The sequence below is a fragment of the Camponotus vicinus genome, unplaced genomic scaffold, assembly GCF_025532165.1.
Source record: "Camponotus vicinus isolate PSW18456_S1 unplaced genomic scaffold, iyCamVici1.0 SCAF_6, whole genome shotgun sequence".
NCBI classification, from domain to species: domain Eukaryota; kingdom Metazoa; phylum Arthropoda; class Insecta; order Hymenoptera; family Formicidae; genus Camponotus; species Camponotus vicinus.
The window spans coordinates 3887289-3905125 of NW_028141978.1; the positions used below are offsets into that span (position 1 = coordinate 3887289).

The 17837-nt window shown below is 42.3% G+C and overlaps 1 protein-coding gene across 10 annotated transcripts in view; it reads left to right on the forward strand.

Annotated features, from left to right (window-relative positions):
* The window catches only part of Exd (PBX homeobox extradenticle), a 48240-nt gene that overhangs the window by 17692 nt on the left and 12711 nt on the right, over positions 1-17837 (forward strand). For 8 of the 10 annotated variants that reach the window (XR_014439416.1, XM_083102631.1, XM_083102632.1 and 5 more), the window contains exons 3-7: positions 9716-9969; positions 15370-15560; positions 15742-15877; positions 16127-16223; positions 16633-16677. Coding sequence is in view for 9 of the 10 variants with exons in the window: in XM_083102631.1 (XP_082958757.1) it covers positions 9716-9969; positions 15370-15560; positions 15742-15877; positions 16127-16223; positions 16633-16677 (723 nt within the window). In the remaining variant the exon portion in view is untranslated. The remainder of the gene's footprint in view (positions 1-9715; positions 9970-15369; positions 15561-15741; positions 15878-16126; positions 16224-16632; positions 16678-17837) is intronic. The other 2 variants (XM_083102634.1, XM_083102635.1) reach the window with 1 other exon arrangement.

Here is a 17837-nt window from a genome sequence, read left to right on the forward strand (position 1 = left end):
AAGAGATCCAAGGAACTAAAGGGTAAATTCGAAGAGAGCGCGTTATTCGTGAAAAAATTAATATCTTCTTAGCGATATCGTTTCGTCTTCTTTCGATCTCGCCTATAAATTTCGTTATCGACGCGCTATATTTCCATCTCGCATTCTATTCTGCTTATCGCGCGTGGGATGGATACGGTTAGCCGCTAAATAGATCGGCCACCCTCGGTGATCGCGGAAATCCTTTCGGAATTTCGCCGGATTCCCGTGGTGTATTTTCGATACTGACTTTATCATAAGCTGGCTCCCGATGTTCCAACGACCGCGATGGCAGCGGCTTATCGCGCGTGAAATAGAAACAGATTGAGTCCGTTTCCAGTTTGTCGTTGAGGGTCGCTCTTCTACCAGGCATAAACAAGGTTATAGAGTCATTAGGCGTTATAGACTTGTTTCGCCGACGAGGCTTATAGACTACTAGAAAGAGAAAGGGAGAGAAAGAGAGAGAGCGAAGCGCGTAGGCGTTTTCCTGTCGTGTTTATTTAATCGATTACCGTTGCCGTTGAATTTTACAGTGCCTGCGAACGAAACGTGCCTCTTATATCCCACGCTCGTAAATTCTTATAGCGGCGAAACTCTATCATCGGCATTGTGGGTCGTCGCAATCTATGTCGCGATATAAACAGGCATATCGCACAAGTATAGTATCTCTGTTTGCTTTATATAGGAAATATTTTTAGCACCTCCCGTACAACATCACAGAAACTGGCTAAAAATCATTCGAATATACACGAATAGTGATGACGTGTATTTTACGTCAACACGACGATTACATCAACAACACGAGATTCCGAAAGATTAATAATCGTGGAAAGAGATAAACTACGCGCGAAATGATTCGCAATTAAATTATAATGCGATTTTATGAATCATAACAATATAAAGCCCAAGGGAATATTTTTTTCCAAGCTATCGTAAAGATCGACGGTTTATTTTTCCGAACGAGGGGAAGGTGGACGGGAGGGTTGATGGTCTACGGGATACAGGATACGGCACTGACCATGCGTGCGAGGGGTGTTTCCACCCTCCGCGCGGCGAGGCCGCGGGAGCAGGGGGGAGGAAGTGGGGGAGGGAGGTACACATTCGGTACACCTGCGCTGTATATTGCGGAAAAGCCGGACTTGCCAGGCAATAAGAATTTCTTTCTTCATCCCTCGCGCCTGCCCCCCTTTTCTCCACGCCGTCGACATGCAACCCTTTATTAAGACCCCCTTGCCACCCACTCCCCTCGTTCCTCCTACGCTCCGTTCGTGAAGCACCATCACCTTCGACCTTTTTATCTACCGTTCCACCCCACTCGCATTGTATCGCAACAATGTGGACTCGAGGCTAACTAGTTTCGCTGATACGCGCGCTTCAGCTGAAAGAAGAAAGTAGACACGGTTCTGAATGACGTCTTTCGTCCCGTGTGACTCTGCTCACATGTACACATACGCAAGTTTAAGAAAAGGATGTCTGTAAAATCGTGACGGCAAAAACAGTACTTACAGAGTTTCATAACTTGGCGAACGCATAAGTGAATAATGAGACGATCGTTCCCTGGTCTCGTCTCTTCTATAACCTTATCGTATAGAAAGTAATTGGAAGCGACTTGCGAAATTCATGAGATTTATACATCGAACACTCGAGCGATTATTCGCTCGACAGGACAGAGTTTCTCGAATCGTTCAAATAATCATCTCGCCTCGAGCGAGATCCCCGAGTGATTTAATTCCCGATGTGCTCTCGCGGTTTTTCGAATCAAAACTCGCGCGAGCGATTAAACTGTATAAAAAGAAAGCACGATAGTATCGTTGCCACGAGGTGCACGTACGTATGTACGCCGAGTCGAGACAAGTTCTCGAGGGTTCCTGAGCAGGAATGCCACTTCAATAACGAAGCCGAAGCGCAGTCGAGGGGCTTAATTTGCCTCGAGACGCCGCGCTCGCTCTCTCCTGCATACATATATACATACATACATATACATACTTATATATATATATATATATATATATATATATATATGTTACATATATGTTATATTATATATATATGTTATATATATAACGTGTACGTGTAAATATATATGTATCCGAACCGGATGCCTTTCATAGTTATACTACCGCGCCTGTCTCTCGTTGCCGGCTCCGCGCTCACGTCCTCGTTCGTGTATAAACTATAGCGAGCCCGTGTGTATGTGTGAAATACATAGCACGCCTAGACCATTTTGCAGCGTTCCTGCCATTCTAACATCCGCGTTTCATTAAAAGATCTCCCGCCCGACCTCTCTCGGTTGCGCCGTTTCGCATAGCACACGACTGCACTTCGCTTATCCCGCAAGACGGACATCGTATACTCGGTGTCTCACAAGTGCCATACGTTTCTCCGACGGATATCGGTCCCGACGGACCGACCATCGGCCGTGTTTAGTATGCAAGTTCCTTCTTCGCGAAAGAAATATATGAAGAATAAGAGTAAGCCGTATCTATAATTTGTAAATGTCACTTTAGATTGCCTTTTGACTTATGTAATGCAACTTTAAATTATACACTTGTTATTTTTTTTTTTCAAGTATTTCGTATGTGTGCAGATTATATTGATATTTTATCGACGATATGTGTCGCATGAATCTGATAAATTAAAACAGAAATAAATGTTTCCGTTTATATTTTATATATTATTGTATGCAAAACACATAATCGATGTAGTTTAAGATCGATATAGTCCACGAATGCGCGGTATGGCTGTGCAATCACTTAGAAATTCATTGTGCGATAAAACCGCATGCGAGGACTATTAAACTTGTTGCTCTTCGGCACGACCGTAATGGAAATGAACAATGGCTTGGTAATACTTGAGAATAGTAAAACCGAAAAGCTTACTAATAACATTGCATTCTCGCACAGCACTCTGTACTTTAGAAGCGTAAAGTTAGCCCCGCAATATTAGAAATAATTGATTTTTTGTTTGAACATTTCTAGAAAAAGAGTTAAGAAAAAAAAGAAAAGAAAAAAAATATTTTACTTAAAAAATATTTTTTTTAAATAACTTTTTTACTAGAAATGTGCAAACAAAAATAAAAAAAGTGCATTCTTGTGCAAACAATGTGCAATCGAATCATGAAAAAATTCAATTATTTCTAATATTGGGGGGCTTACTTTGCGCGTCCCTGTATTTTAGAATGTCATTTTATATAAATCACATCTCAAGTATATCAATTTTTCAAACTAGCAATAAGAAAAAAATATCCATATTTATAATATCTAGCAGTTGTCTGTTTAATTATTCTTATGCAGTTTGAAATTAATTTAACTAGACAATTTTCTCCAAGCTTAAATCGCGTAACGTCGAGGAACTGTCTCTTTTGTCAATTTTGTAGGATGAAGATTTAACGCGATGTCCTTCTTGGACCGAAAGATAACGCATGATTTCGCACGTATATTGGGAAGGAGGAGGCGAAACGCAAACGCAGCATAGCTAGTAATAGTAATACGGCATAATGCCGCCGTAAGGGGGTTAAGAGTAATTCCTGTCGACCCGGGGGCTCGTCCCTTTCGACGTTTACGACGTGTTTTACGCGATCAAAGCGAGCCGTAACAATTATTGGGCGATTTCGCGGCCGTAAAATTTTATTCGACCCCCTGCTCCCCTCACCCGCTCGCCGTCTGCGATCGCATTCCATCGCGAGCGGGAAATGCTTCGCGAACTTTGCACCCTCTTGCTACATTATAGTCCTTTGTTCGCTCTGTCGACTGGAAGGATTGAGGAGTAAATATTGAGTTGTTCGGAAAGTTTGTGGCGACTTTTACAGAAAAGCAACGTGTTACTTTATATATTTATATAGAGACATCTTTCTTCATTTGATAATGTATGCCTTTTTTTATTCTTTCAAAATCTTTTTTACCTTTCTGGACGAAAAACATGTCTTTAATATCAAGTAAAGATCACGCGATTTAACTTTTGACAGAATTTTTTTACGAAATGTAGTCTAAAAATTCTAAAGACAAAATTAATAAATTATTATTTATTATTCCTTCAATATATTAGATGCGTTAGATTTAAAGATGACGGCTATTTTATATTAAACGCATTATTTTCAAAACGACCGAGAGTACATATACTGCCTTCGAGGCAGCCAAGGAACGAAACGCCGATATTCTCCATCTTCGCACTTATCCCGTCCAGGCGGCGGAAATCGATGGCCGCCGGCGATCGTTCCGGACACCCGGTACGTCGGGCGCCGCGCGTTGTGTACATTTGGCCGCGTTTTCGCGTCGAGTTTTGATTTACGGGGTTGGAGGAGCACGAGAGGCGGGAGGCCAGCCACTACGAGCGGAAAGGGGACGAGTATTCCGGCGGAAGTGGCTGGAAAAAGGAAGAGAAATAATAGGGGGGAAAAGGGCGGGTGGATGGGGGAGGGAGGTGGTGGTCGAAGTTGGACGGGTGGAACATGGCGAAGATACGGTCGAGCGAATTCGAGTCGTAGAAGGACGCGGAAAAATAGAAAGGGGGTCGAAAGAGAGAGAAAAGGAAGGAGTGGGTGGAAGGGAGGGAGGAAGGGGCTGGGGAAAGGATGGCGACGTCGATGTTGGAAAAACATCGCGTGGCGTTGCGAGCGAGAATACCATCGCGTTCGCGCGGGATCCTTTTTTCGCGGGCAGCGGAAGGACGAAATTGCCGGAGCGCGAAAGAAATCGTCGAAAAGAACTTCTTTCTACTCTCGCGAGCGACATAAAGCGGGAGATATACGCGCGAGCGAACTCTCTCTTTTCCCGCCCCTTTCCTCCTCCCTCCTCTTCGAACTTCGCAAAACATTGTTTTCCGCGGGTGGAAGGAGAGTTTTGAGATTCGACCGACCAGAAATCCCGGCTCGTCGCCGGAACTTCCGCGCCGATAAATCCGCGATCGACGGGATACGGCGCGAAACGGCGGGTGCAGTTGCCGAGGGTAATTCGCGCGGTGTATTGCGGGAGACCTTAGGACCGTTTGTCGTGTAAAATTACGTATCCGACTCCGAGAATTTTTTCTCATTTCCTTTTTTCTTATTTTCTTGCAAGTATAAATATTTTCCAAATTCTTCCCTCTTGTATGCGCGCCCGAACGTCACGACCTACATTTCGTACATTTTTCTCTCTACAGGGCGATTTATCTCTTAGCTATTGAACGCGCGAATTACTTTTGGCGCGATCTATTGTACAAAAATAAAGAGACGGGAGGCGGATCGTGTTTGAAACATTTATACTCGAATTAAATGTAATCGGGAGAACGGAATATGTATCCGATTTCGATAAAAGGGGTTTAGATTGTGCGTTTATCGCGCACGCTTCTTTTTTTATCTCGACATTCGAAGCCGGCATGCGAGCTGGCATCGCGTCACGTCGCATCGAATGAGAGAGGATGAGGCACGAAACACGAGCCCCCGGCCGTCTCGATTTCCTTCGTAAATCAGGAGAGCTCCGTATATTCTTATGGGGCGGAGGCGTCGATATCGGATCCCAGGAGGGACGCAGACACCGGCGTCTTTCTTTCATCCTCTCTGATTCCCTCTCGAAAAGCGAATTTCTACCGTCCGGATATACCCTCGAATTAAAAGAGCAGCCATCTCGACTATCTTCTCTTTTCTCCTTCCTCTTCCAGGCTTCCCCCCTTCCTCGTCCCTTCAATCCCGTTTTAGGGAAGGCGTGAGAAAGAATCGAGAAAGCGAGGAAAACAAATGAAAAAAATGGAGTAAATGAAGAGTAGATTTAGGATGTTGATCCTGCATCAAAATGATCTAATGAAACATTCGATTAAATTATCAATCTGTATCTGTATGATAGTCTATATGATGAAGCAAAATATCCAAAAGAATAATAAATTTATGATTCTGCAAAAGAAGAACAAGTTATCAGATGTTAATTTAATTTTAATTTTTAAGTTTTTGAGAGAATGGAAATTATCAACCTCAATTACTGAAAGCATGTGCAGTCATTATTGTACTCATTCTCTCATTTTTTTTTATATGCACGATTCTCAATGTATATAAAAAACATTCTTATTATTCTGATATTTTTGCACCCTTTATTTTGATATTCGCGTTGAGAAATGGCGACGACGTCGTAGAGAAAGCTGTCCTAATCTCGCTAACGACGCCGGGTGCGTGATAATTCAGACCATCCTGCCACGGATCTTACGACAAAGTTCCAACCGGTGCTCTTAAAATATGCAAGAGAAGGCGAAAGAAAGAGGTAGAGAGAGAGAGAGCGGCGGGATCCGCGCGTCGAAACAACCCTCGAGATAATTTAGATTCGTAAAGCGGAGCGAAGCAACAGAGAAGAGAGCGAGTGGTATGGCAGGACGCCGACGGTGTGTATTGATCTAAACGGGAACCCGTGAAAGCAATTAAGATAAGGCACGGTAACAAAGGGTTGTCGGCTGCTACCCGCTTTTCGCGGTGGAAAACAGCGCGGCGGCAGCGGATAGGGAAAGGGGGAAATAAATGTAGCAGATACACGAGAGGGAAAATGCAGGTCGATTCTCGCTGGATGTTAAAAAGCGATCGAGAAACATCGGATAGAGAAGAGGGCAGTGATACGAGCTACTCATCGCGCGTTTAATCCACAAAATTACCATATTTCGCTCGCGACTGCGCGTTCAAAAATATTATCGTTCACGTCGGATTATGGTTTCTTCGATCGCTCGTGGTCGTTTCGCGGTCGACGCGAATTAATCGAGCGATTAACTCGCTCTTCATCGGAACGTTGTATTAATTTAGTTCTCGCTTGCAAAACGACCCTCGCTTGAAAACGACGAGCGTTACGTCGACGCTGAGGCAGGCGGTACGAATTTATATACTGGGTGTTCCGTACAAAGCCTCGCGTCGTGTACGTGTCAATCGAGGGTGAGAGGGGGAGAGGAAGCGAGAAAGACAGAGACGGAGCGACAACGCGAGAGAGCGAGAACGGACCGTTCGGGCAGACCGTCTGAGTCGTAAAATGTTAACTGCTAGTAAAACTGAGTTTACGCGCTTGTAAGGACCCCCGTAGGAGGTTGCCGTCGTCCCCGGCCCCTCTTCAGCGTGGCAGCACGCAGAGCCGCCCCTTACACCCCCTAATAGCCAGATTATTGCTCGTAAGCCAGCCACCCCCGTTCGAAACCCCCCCGCCCGCTCGCTCTCCTCGCAAATATGAAAATAATTCCGAAAGAACGTTTAATTCGCTCACTTTCTTATATTTCCTCGGAGATATTACGCCGTTTAGTATTTCATGCTGCGACAAATATACTATCAAAATTTATGTCACATACAAGCTTACAGATGTCGTCATATTTATATATATGTGTACATATATTTTTATTAATTTATTAATTTTTGTTAATTTATTAATTTAATTTTTATTATAAATAATTTCTATATTTCTAGAACTACGATATTCCATTGAATAAATAGAGTTAAATAGAATCTACACATTTTTTTGTTAAAACTGTTAATATAAGACAGTGTATTATTGATAGTTATTAAAATTGTAATTTAAACGAAAATAAAATCATCTATTATTTATTCTTACAGATAAATTATAATGGATGATTTTATTTTTAGAATAATATACAAAAATATGCCCGTCCAAATGCATTACGAGATTTCAATATTAATTGTCCTCCCTTTAAACTATCACTTCTTTTCTCTTTTTAAAAATGGTAAATTGCGGTATAAAATTGACATTATAGCGGATGCCAAGACCAAAGGGATTAAAAATAGAATAATGTTTTCGTAGATAAGAAAGAAGATAAACATTTATGTCCACTCTGAAATGGGTGCTCGTATCGGTGGTCGAAATTGCTCGACCTTTTAACTTTCAATGGTGCAAGTTCTTCCGCATCGCCGTAAACCGACCTTTTATTCTGCCGTCTTCGGCACACGATGCCGATCCGAAGGTTTTTCATTTTTAATTACCCACAGTGCCGTGAAAAGTTCCCGGCACTGCGCGGAAGTTTTAATGGCCGCGCGTTGACTGTCGTTAACCCCTTCTTAAGTCGACCGTGGAAGTGCCGCGAAACGTGCTACGATTTCGAAACTTATTTGATTTCATTCCCGGAGCTCTCTCGTTCAATCTGACTCGACCGACGTTTCTCCATCATAATTCTTAATGTCATCCCTTATCCAAAACGCCGCCGATCAGTATTCAATCCGGAAATAATGGAAACTCGACTTTAATTTCCCATAGAAAATTTTTTTTCAATAAAAAATATTTTTAATAAATAGCTTTTTAAAAAGAAACGATAATACTTGCGAGTCTTGCGATGATAAATTAGTTAATGACCAAGTTGAGAGAAGGGACGTCTTGTTCGAGGAAATGTACCATTGTTCAAAGCACGGCGCGCCTGGTCCAAAGAATCTCTCCCTAGAGTCTTGCCGAAGAGACGGAACTCTAGCCCCCCTTTCTACCTGCGTAATTGTTACACTTCGTATAAATGCATTAGCCCCGCGCATTCGTTTCACGCCTCCGCGAATCCACGAGAAGTCTCGTTCGTTTCCCCCTTTTTCGCGTCCCCGGGGGACTTTTTTCACGAGCTGTGGCGAAAAGTGGCGGGGGCGTGAAAAGTTTTCGAGCGAATTCAAGTAGCGACTTGGGCAACTGCGCGAATATGCGAGTACATTCATATAAAACCACGCCTGAGAAATACGATAACTCGCTAAAGTTGTCATGCGAGTTTTCGCGTAAACTCATAAAAAGTTTAATGATAAAATATTTATAATATACATAATATAAATCGGCCAAGTGGGCCAAAAAAATTTTGCGAAATTGATTTTTATGTTAAAATAATAGTGCCAATATGTCTTGTCAAAATTCCGACACAATTCCTCTCACACATATATAAGATATATTTTCTTATGATTATAAATGTATTTTTTATTCTAATCGCGACGTCATCGTAAATCCGTCAACACGGCTTACGTTGATTCAGCGTAATCTTGCTGCTTAAATTTTTATCCTGCGTGATTCGCATGCAAAACCTAATTTTCCCTGAAGAAGAAATTTCTCGTTTGACGCTTCCTCAAAGAAGTCAAGAGCTCTATTCCACTTCTCTGTATGCATGCCAGCGTTTGCGTTCGGAGAGGGTGCTAACTGTCGAAGACTGCATCTTCGGCAGAGAGGGTGGTGGAAAAGCTGAAGCGTACGAACGGCGGGATATAGAAGGTCCCTCGCTCTGCGGTTTTATGGGTCGTCCAGCTCCATCATGCGCCGTAAAAGTACAATAAAACCGCTGTTACATCGCGGAAAACTACCCGTTCTAAACCACTGCATGCACCGGGCCCTTAAGACAAAAAGGAGAAGAGGTTTCGAGAGACAGCCAAAGCAAAATTGATTCTTTTATGATCGACAAACGCGCGATTCCGAAAGTTGGGGTCGCTGCGCGAACAACTTCCTAGATTTTCACGAGAACATGTTCACGTGATAATCCGATGTCTCTCCTTTCTCAAGGTCCTTGCGAGTCGAATCAATCGTTTCTGAACATTTTAAAAACATGAAAATTGCGAGAGAAATAATATATATTTTAACAAAGGCGACACCATTAATTATTATATAATTATTTTAGTAAAAATAAAAAAATTAGGGAATTCTCTTCTAGGAAAATATTTCTCTAGAATTATATTTGACTTAGATAATCTTTGTGTATGAAGTTTTTTATCTCACATTCTCGTCTTCTCGTCTACTTTCAGTTTTGTCACTGAGAAATACGCAAGAAGAGGAGCCACCAGACCCGCAGTTGATGCGGTTGGACAACATGTTGATCGCCGAGGGGGTCGCTGGACCAGAGAAGGGCGGCGGTGCGGGGGCTGCTGCCTCGGCATCCGCGGCAGCGGCTGCTGGACCACCTGGTCAACCGGATAACGCCATCGAACATTCGGATTACAGAGCCAAACTCGCCCAGATTAGGCAAATTTATCACCAGGAATTAGAAAAATACGAACAGGTTTGTGTGTAAAAAACTATATAAATATATGTGCGTGTATCAAAAGCGGCTCCATGCAACTTATTTGGGAGCTTGTTCCGCACCTTCGTCTCTAAATCGCATAACGAACACACTATCATTCGTATCTCCGCGAGCCTAATCTCGATCGGCGATAATATAAAATGAAACCGACCGACTCATTAAGTCAAACGGGTTACAGTTTAACTCTCGTATTGATTTTCGCAGCGCGCGACGTCGCAGTCACACATTTTTCCGTTTGCGCGCGCTACATCGCGAAATATCCCCTTCTCCCGAAAATTATTCATTCCGAGAAAAGCGCGAGCGCGTTCGCTCTTTATGCAAATCCCGCTTATGAATATTATTCGCTGCGAGCGAGCGCGGCCCTTATCGCCATTATCGGTGCGGTATCGAGTATTGAATTCGAGTCGCGGGAATTACATCCCCGTCATTTTATCCATCATCCAACTTTGCGAGCACGAAAAAGAGAGAAAGAAAGAGAAAACAAACGGAAAAGACACAAAATGAACTCGCAGCGCATAAACGAGCGCCGTTACTCACCCTCGGCCGGAAAAACTCCCGGTGAAATGAAAAATTTAAACGCGTAGTCGCGCGGTTATCGTCGAGATCCGGCGGCTGACAAATTTCGGCCATCCAGGCCCGTTATCAGCCGGCTCGATTCCCCGCCATCGATAATCTCTCCGCTCGTGAAATTCGACGAGAATTTATCGCTCGTCGACGATCTCGCGGTTTCGCCAAGATGCGTTTATATTATGCGAAATATCGAGGAGAATAAGTCTATTCTCACTGTATGAAAATTGATCAAGTACGAGTCGATCAAAACCTACAACAATTATCTATAGATAATTGATTCAAGTGATTTAGTATCCTATTAAAAATTGTTAATGATACACGTTGCAGTCTTAAGCGATTTTTTTTCTATGTTAATAAAAATTTTTTGCAACCTTTTATCAAAAACATTGATCATTTTTCTATGGCACGTTATGTGTACATTTTTTAGGATTTATATTCTCTTTTAAATATAAAATCATCATATGCATATTGATCACTATTCAATTATAATAAGTAATGATTGCAGTTAATGAAGTCTCACTGATTGTGAGAAGAATGAGTAGTAACTAATTTTTCACTAATTCTAAGGTCAATGAAATACTTGATAAAATCCTGTCACTACTTTAATGATATTTTTATATTGATTCAGTTTGATAAAGTTACTAATAAAAATTAATAATTTTTAATTGTAATAAAAAAAACTAACTCATTTTTTGAGGCTGAGATAATTTTGCAATCTTCGGTCACTTCGCAATTGAACTGATTTCGAAATGAACTGATAAGAAGTGGATTATGCGTGCGCTAGAAAGAAACAACCGCCGCCGGCGATTCGCGTGCTAATGAACCGGCCCGCTCGCGCTAAGTAAAATCTCGCGTGTCGGACAGGCCAGCCCCCTCGCTTCTGTATGTCGCGTGATACAGGTCCTTTCAAAACGATGCAAATCACTGCGCCAGGCCATTACCGGCTGCGGAAATTCGACAATATTATTTCGCGAGCCGTTTCATTAAGAATTTCTTCCCCCGGTCGCTCTTCTTTTTTAATTTCCTGCTCCGAGCATTCTCGTAACATTCTAAAATTCGACCTGTAATAACTCAATTTTACGAGGCCACTTTTTGGAGCACCCGATAAGAGATCGCGTCCGAAATAAAGAATAAAGAATTTTCAATTAACTCCGCTAATAAACTGAACGTCAGTTTAACCCAAGTTTTGTACAAACGCGAATATTTGGCGAAATTATTGATCGCGGTATGTCTTCTCAATCGCACTAGATACGTGGCTCTCCAAGTAATACACGTAACGATATGGCATCTTGATTAGTTACTTCATGTCATCAGTCCTCTCTTCACCGCGGGACAGATCACCGGTCATTCCGCTTAATGTATGCGCTGCTACGATAAAAAGCCCTTACATTCGCACGACGTGGTGCGTAATCGGCCATTCTTAGCATAAATAGGGCCCACTCATATCAGCCCTGTACGCGCATAATTCTTTTTAACGCCCTTCGCGTTTTCGCCGGCAATTTTTCCCTCTTCCGTACCTTTCACACTCGCTCGCTGCGAATATATGCGACGTAGTCGTACATGTATGTATGTATTTGTAGACGAACGCGATGTGTGGGCCGTATGCTTTAATTGCCACACCCGTTTCGACCCCATATTTCACGTGTGTGTCAGCGGGCTTGATGTTTCCCCGCGGTAAACACGCACAGCCCCACCGGAGGTCCACCGGTCCGGCGTTCGTCAGGGTCGGATTAAAATCGGGCGCGTTAACATTTCCTCGTACGAAATTATTTTAATATAACATTTTACACATATATACCAAAGGGAAATGCCACGCGCGCTTTTATTCTTCCAAGCGGGTTGGAAGCGGAGTTAACGTGTATAGTATTACCTCTTTTTACGAGGCAAAGCTGATAAGAGCGTTTTTACAGCCGTTCGTCCTTCCGTTTGTTCGCGGTGTACACTCGGCGAAACGGTGTGTGTTAATGCGGAAATTAAAGATTATATTCTTGGAAAACGGCAATTCCCAGTTTGCGCCGCCATTAGTGTTAATCACAAATGATAATTCGCGACCGTCCCCCGTAGAAACGCCCCGGATCCGCTCCTGCAACGCGTGCGCCACGACTCTTTGCGGCCGCAACAATATGCACGCTGAAAACATATGCGCTCGCGTGCACTTTGCGACGCGGCCGAGGGTTGGTCCGCCGATAAACGTGGCCATTAACGAGTTTTGAATCTCGCATCCCTCTGTTCCTCGGCAAAGAATCCCTTCTTTCGCTCCGCGTAATTCTTCTTTCATCTCGAAGATTTTAACAGAATATTGCAATTTGCGGTTCGAGTCGAGAAAAAAATTATGGTAGCTTTTCATTAAAAATATTTCGCCTGCAAAAAGAGGAGACGATAGCTGGGGAAAAAATTCGCCCCGCGGAGAACAGACGGATATAAATATTTCATTATGTATCTGAGAAAAGTTATTGGCTTAGTTAGCGAGCGACGTTGTCATGGCAGAAAGTTCGGCCATAAGCGAAATTTACTATTCAAATTCGGTCGACTCGCCGCATTAGGGTGAATGTCTGCCTGACTATGCAACATGGCGTGACAAGCACGAGAATAGAACCGCATCGGGTTTTACGAGATCGCGTGATCACCGCCAGCAAACATCCTACCTACCATGAATTTCGTCGGTACACGCCCGCCTTTATTTTATCCGATTTTCAACTCTGATTCCCTCCGACCGTCCGTGTACTATCCCAGTATTGTATCTCGGAAAAAGCGCGCAGAAAATGCATCTTCCAGTGTTCGCCAGAGCGGGGGGAGGGGCGGGGGGGGGGGGGAGAAAAGATTTTACGCGCGCATAAATATTTTCTTTTACTGCCGTTACGTTCGACTAGTATAATCCACCGTAAATCGTATCAAGTATGATGTTAAGCCGAGTATAAACATCTTGCGCGTTTTCTAAATTATTACCATAATTCGGGATGAAATGTTACCGACATTGTAATTTATGATCGGGGAGACGAAACGAACTCGTTTGGGATAATAACTTCAGTTTAGAAGTTTATATAATCTTATTTTTATATTTTCAACAAATAAATTACATATTATCGCGCGTATTGTTTTTTATTTCTTGTTACCAGTATTTTAACGGAGACGCTAACCGTTCGTACTTTGCCTTCCGGCGAGGCAAATTTTCTCGCGACGCTCTAATTTTATTGCAACACGCTCTATTAATACGGTCGGGTATCGCGAGAATATAAAGTGGAGGCGGGCATGGCCGGTTTCGGCAACGTTATGGAAATTCCAACGTGCATTGCTAAATATATCTGCCCGACACCGACGGTCGCGCGGCTGCGTTTCTGCGGTTAGAGAAACAACTCGTGGAGAGCCTCGACAGTTGCATAATCGAATTTATGCTTGTGGCTGATTTGTATCGGAGAGAACGGCATGGATCCTAATTTTATAACTCGACGTTCCAAGCCTCTTTCTCTTTCTCTCTAGATTCAATCAACGTCATCTCGTAATTCGAAAGTAAAAAGATTGTCTAGAATATAAAAATATTGTATAGAATGTCTCCTAGAAATTTATGTACAGTACCGATGAAAAATATATATCACCTTTTTTTTTAGGATAACTTAATTCAAAGTGTATATATTTAATTAATTTTTCTTAAGTTGCTGTGTGCATTATTTAATGAAAAGTCTATTGTTGAGTAATCTATATACCTACTATTAAAACATGTGACTAGACAGAAATATATACACTTTGAATTAAGTTATTCATTTTGAGTTGTTATTCTCAAAAAACATAAGGTGATATATTTTTGGCCGATAGATGAGAGAAGCAAAAAATAATCTTTGAAATAATCGAGAATGCGATGATTAAAATTCTCGATTGCATTTTCTGTATCAAAATGTATCGGATGGTCATCAGCTAGTATTATTCACTTTGAGAGCGTTTTAGAAATTAAAGGAAATCAGTCTGCGCGAGGGGAAGGGGAGGAAATGCGACTTGCTATGGCTTTTCCATCCAATTCAGCAGCGTTCCGTTCGTTCCTTGCATCTTCTCTCTCTCTCTCTCCTCTCTCTTTCTTCCTTCTCTTTCTCGCTTTCTCTGTCTCTTTCCCTCTTTCTCTGTCTCTTTCCCTCTTTCTCTGTCACGTGCAACAGTCGACGGGGTTGATCCACCCCACGAGTCTCGTGCGAAGAAAGGAACGAAGAGGAAGAGAAGCCATCGGTGGATCGAGAAAGGAGGACGAAGGGGGAGAGAGGTGGGATCGTCGGCGGAGTGGAATCCATTTCGAAATTGCAAGCCACCCTGTTCGATCCCCTTTCTCCACTGACTCCTCTCGTATCCCGACACCCTCCCGTGGCCTTTTCCCGGTTCCTTCCCTCAGGAAAAGCTACTCCCCCTCTGTTCATCTCACTTTCTCTCTCTCTTTCTCTCTCTCGTTTTCTCTCTCTCTTTCTTTCTCTCCCTTTCGCGAGGCAGCGTGCTTGCCTCGAATACTGATATCGAGCAAAGTCCTTTTTCCCTTAAACCGAGCAGCCACCAGGAATAATGCATTATACGTACGCGTCCTTCGTCTCTCGCTTCTTCCCTCTCTTCGTCACCCGATCTTTCCTTTCATGCTCTAGTCACGGTACTTTTTTCGCGTCTTTTGCTCATTTTAATTCTTTGCCTTTCGTCATGTTGGCAATTCGCAGTATATTCAAATTTATCTCGAAACAATCCCATTTCTAATTGATTATTGAATTTTCGACAATTTGACACGTTTCCTTCTGTATAATTAAAGGAAAGTAAAATCGAACGCTCTGCCTTTGTTTGTTTCAGGCTTGTAACGAATTCACCACCCACGTAATGAACCTGTTGAGGGAGCAGAGTCGCACCAGGCCGATCACGCCGAAGGAAATCGAAAGGATGGTTCAAATTATTCACAAGAAATTCTCCAGTATTCAGATGCAGCTCAAACAATCCACCTGCGAAGCCGTAATGATTTTGAGGAGTCGATTTTTGGACGCCAGGTTTGTGATGAAATAATAAAAAAGCAATTCTGAAACTTTTGCGGTTTTTACGACAGCAATTGCCATTTTGGAAAACAAGATAAGAAAAGGGAGGGAGAAATTTATCGAGATTCGGGAGCTATTTACCCAGCGCAACAACTAATCCAAGATATAATACGCACGTCTGTAATTTGTGTTACAGACGTAAGAGAAGAAATTTCAGTAAACAGGCGTCTGAAATTCTAAACGAATACTTCTACTCCCATCTCAGTAATCCCTACCCAAGCGAAGAGGCTAAAGAGGAGCTTGCACGAAAATGTGGAATTACCGTGAGCCAGGTATCGTTCGCTCTCTTTTCTCGCACTTACTAGAACTTTTGTAATTTACCATATACCGCCTTGTTATTTGCGCGTTGTGTATGTGATTTTTTTTTATATTCTTGAAATAATTCCAAAATTATTCTTTAAAAGAAAAAATGTCTTGTGCTGAGTAAAACATTTATAAATTCTTTGATGAGAAAGAATCAAATCGTAGGCATGAAAATCTCTCGACAAATCAATGCATATCTTCGTTTCGTTTATTCTTAGGTGTCCAATTGGTTCGGAAATAAGAGGATACGCTATAAGAAAAACATCGGTAAAGCACAGGAGGAGGCAAATCTGTACGCAGCCAAGAAGGCAGCTGGTAAGTCCCAATTTTCGCTTAGCGACCAATGTTCCTTTATAAATTCATTTCACTTATAAATTATGAGGAGAAGTCTGTAAAATCCTATAAGAAAGAAAAAAAACTACACAAAATCGCTTCTTAAAATGTTCAAATCCGAATGTCTCCACGATCGAATCGTTACGATTCACATTATTGACGAAAAACGATAGAGAAAAATACGAATGGCGATTCATAAAATATTTTACGAAATACTTTTACGTTTCTATTTGCGTCGTTTCGATTTCTCAATGTTCTCTCGTGCTTATTGCTCCTTTGGTCGAGCCTTGTCGAGGAAAAACACAATGAAGTAAAAATCGGAAGGCATAAATTGAAATAATTAATAAACAAATCGTACCCACATGCTTCTCTCGTCTTTTTCACGCTTTAGACTTGGAACCAAGGTGGAAGAAGTCTCATCACTGTAAATCATTAGGTGAGTTATAGCTTATTGTTCCGGCGCGGCAGTGACGTTATTATTGCGGTTGTTAATGAATCATCGGCGGAAAATAAATTTAACGATATTGATGTGTTCTTTGGCATGTAATACTTATACTTTAAATATCTTTGAAGCTGAATCTACCTCTCTCTAGCGGGTATCTAGTAAATTAGGAAATTATTTTAAATAATATAGATGAAGTTAATGCAGCATGTTCACTGTCTGTTCCGTATCTTTCGAAAAAATTTCAGTTTTTAAAAATGCCAGGCGATAGCAACAGACGGAGCGTAGATAAGACTACGCGAAATTTTCTCATTACATCCTCCGCCGAGATAGACTCACGTCTGACGTTCTCGCTCGCTACCTACTTTCATCTCCCACTTCCAACCTGGGAGAGGCGATCTCCCCTTCCGCAGTCGTGAAAATTGTAGAAAAAATTCTCGGCCTCACTTTGAAATTCCACGGATTCGCGTATTCCACCCTGGTCGTTGTAATTACGTACGCTTCGTCTAACTACCGCGAGGCATCTTACTTTATTTTGGAGACGCCGGCGTGAGATATTTTTAACTCACCAATTATACGAGGAAGGAGGGAAGGGAGGGAGAAACGAACGGGGGGAAAAACACGAGCCACGATGGACGAGAGAGGGTACGTGGGGACGAGGATAGGCAATAGAGGAAATTCCGAGCTTCTCGCATTTCTTTCAGCACTCTCTGCGTTTGTCTTTCCTCGACCACGTTCGCGACGAAACGGCCCGCGGTCCTCTCGTAATTAAAGAAACGGAATTCTAACGACCTCCCTATCCAACCCTGCGAAACAACGCTTGTCTCGAATGGCGCAAAGGTTTTACAAGCGTCGGATATTCGGCCTTAGCAGCCGAGTATGTTTATACAAATCTCGAGTAGAAAAGAATCAGATTTCCGACGAGAAAGAAACCTTATTTTTCAACAAGTTGAAATCATTATTTACTTATATTCAAAAACTGAATTAGCTAAACTTGATTATTCAAATTTTCAGCGAATAACAATGAATTTTAATTATATATTTTCGCACGATATAATTTAATAATTAGGGGGGAAATCACTAATACGTTGACATGTCATTTTTGAGAATAAAAGGAGCATAAGCGCGCGAGGCACAGAGAGACAAAATATCGC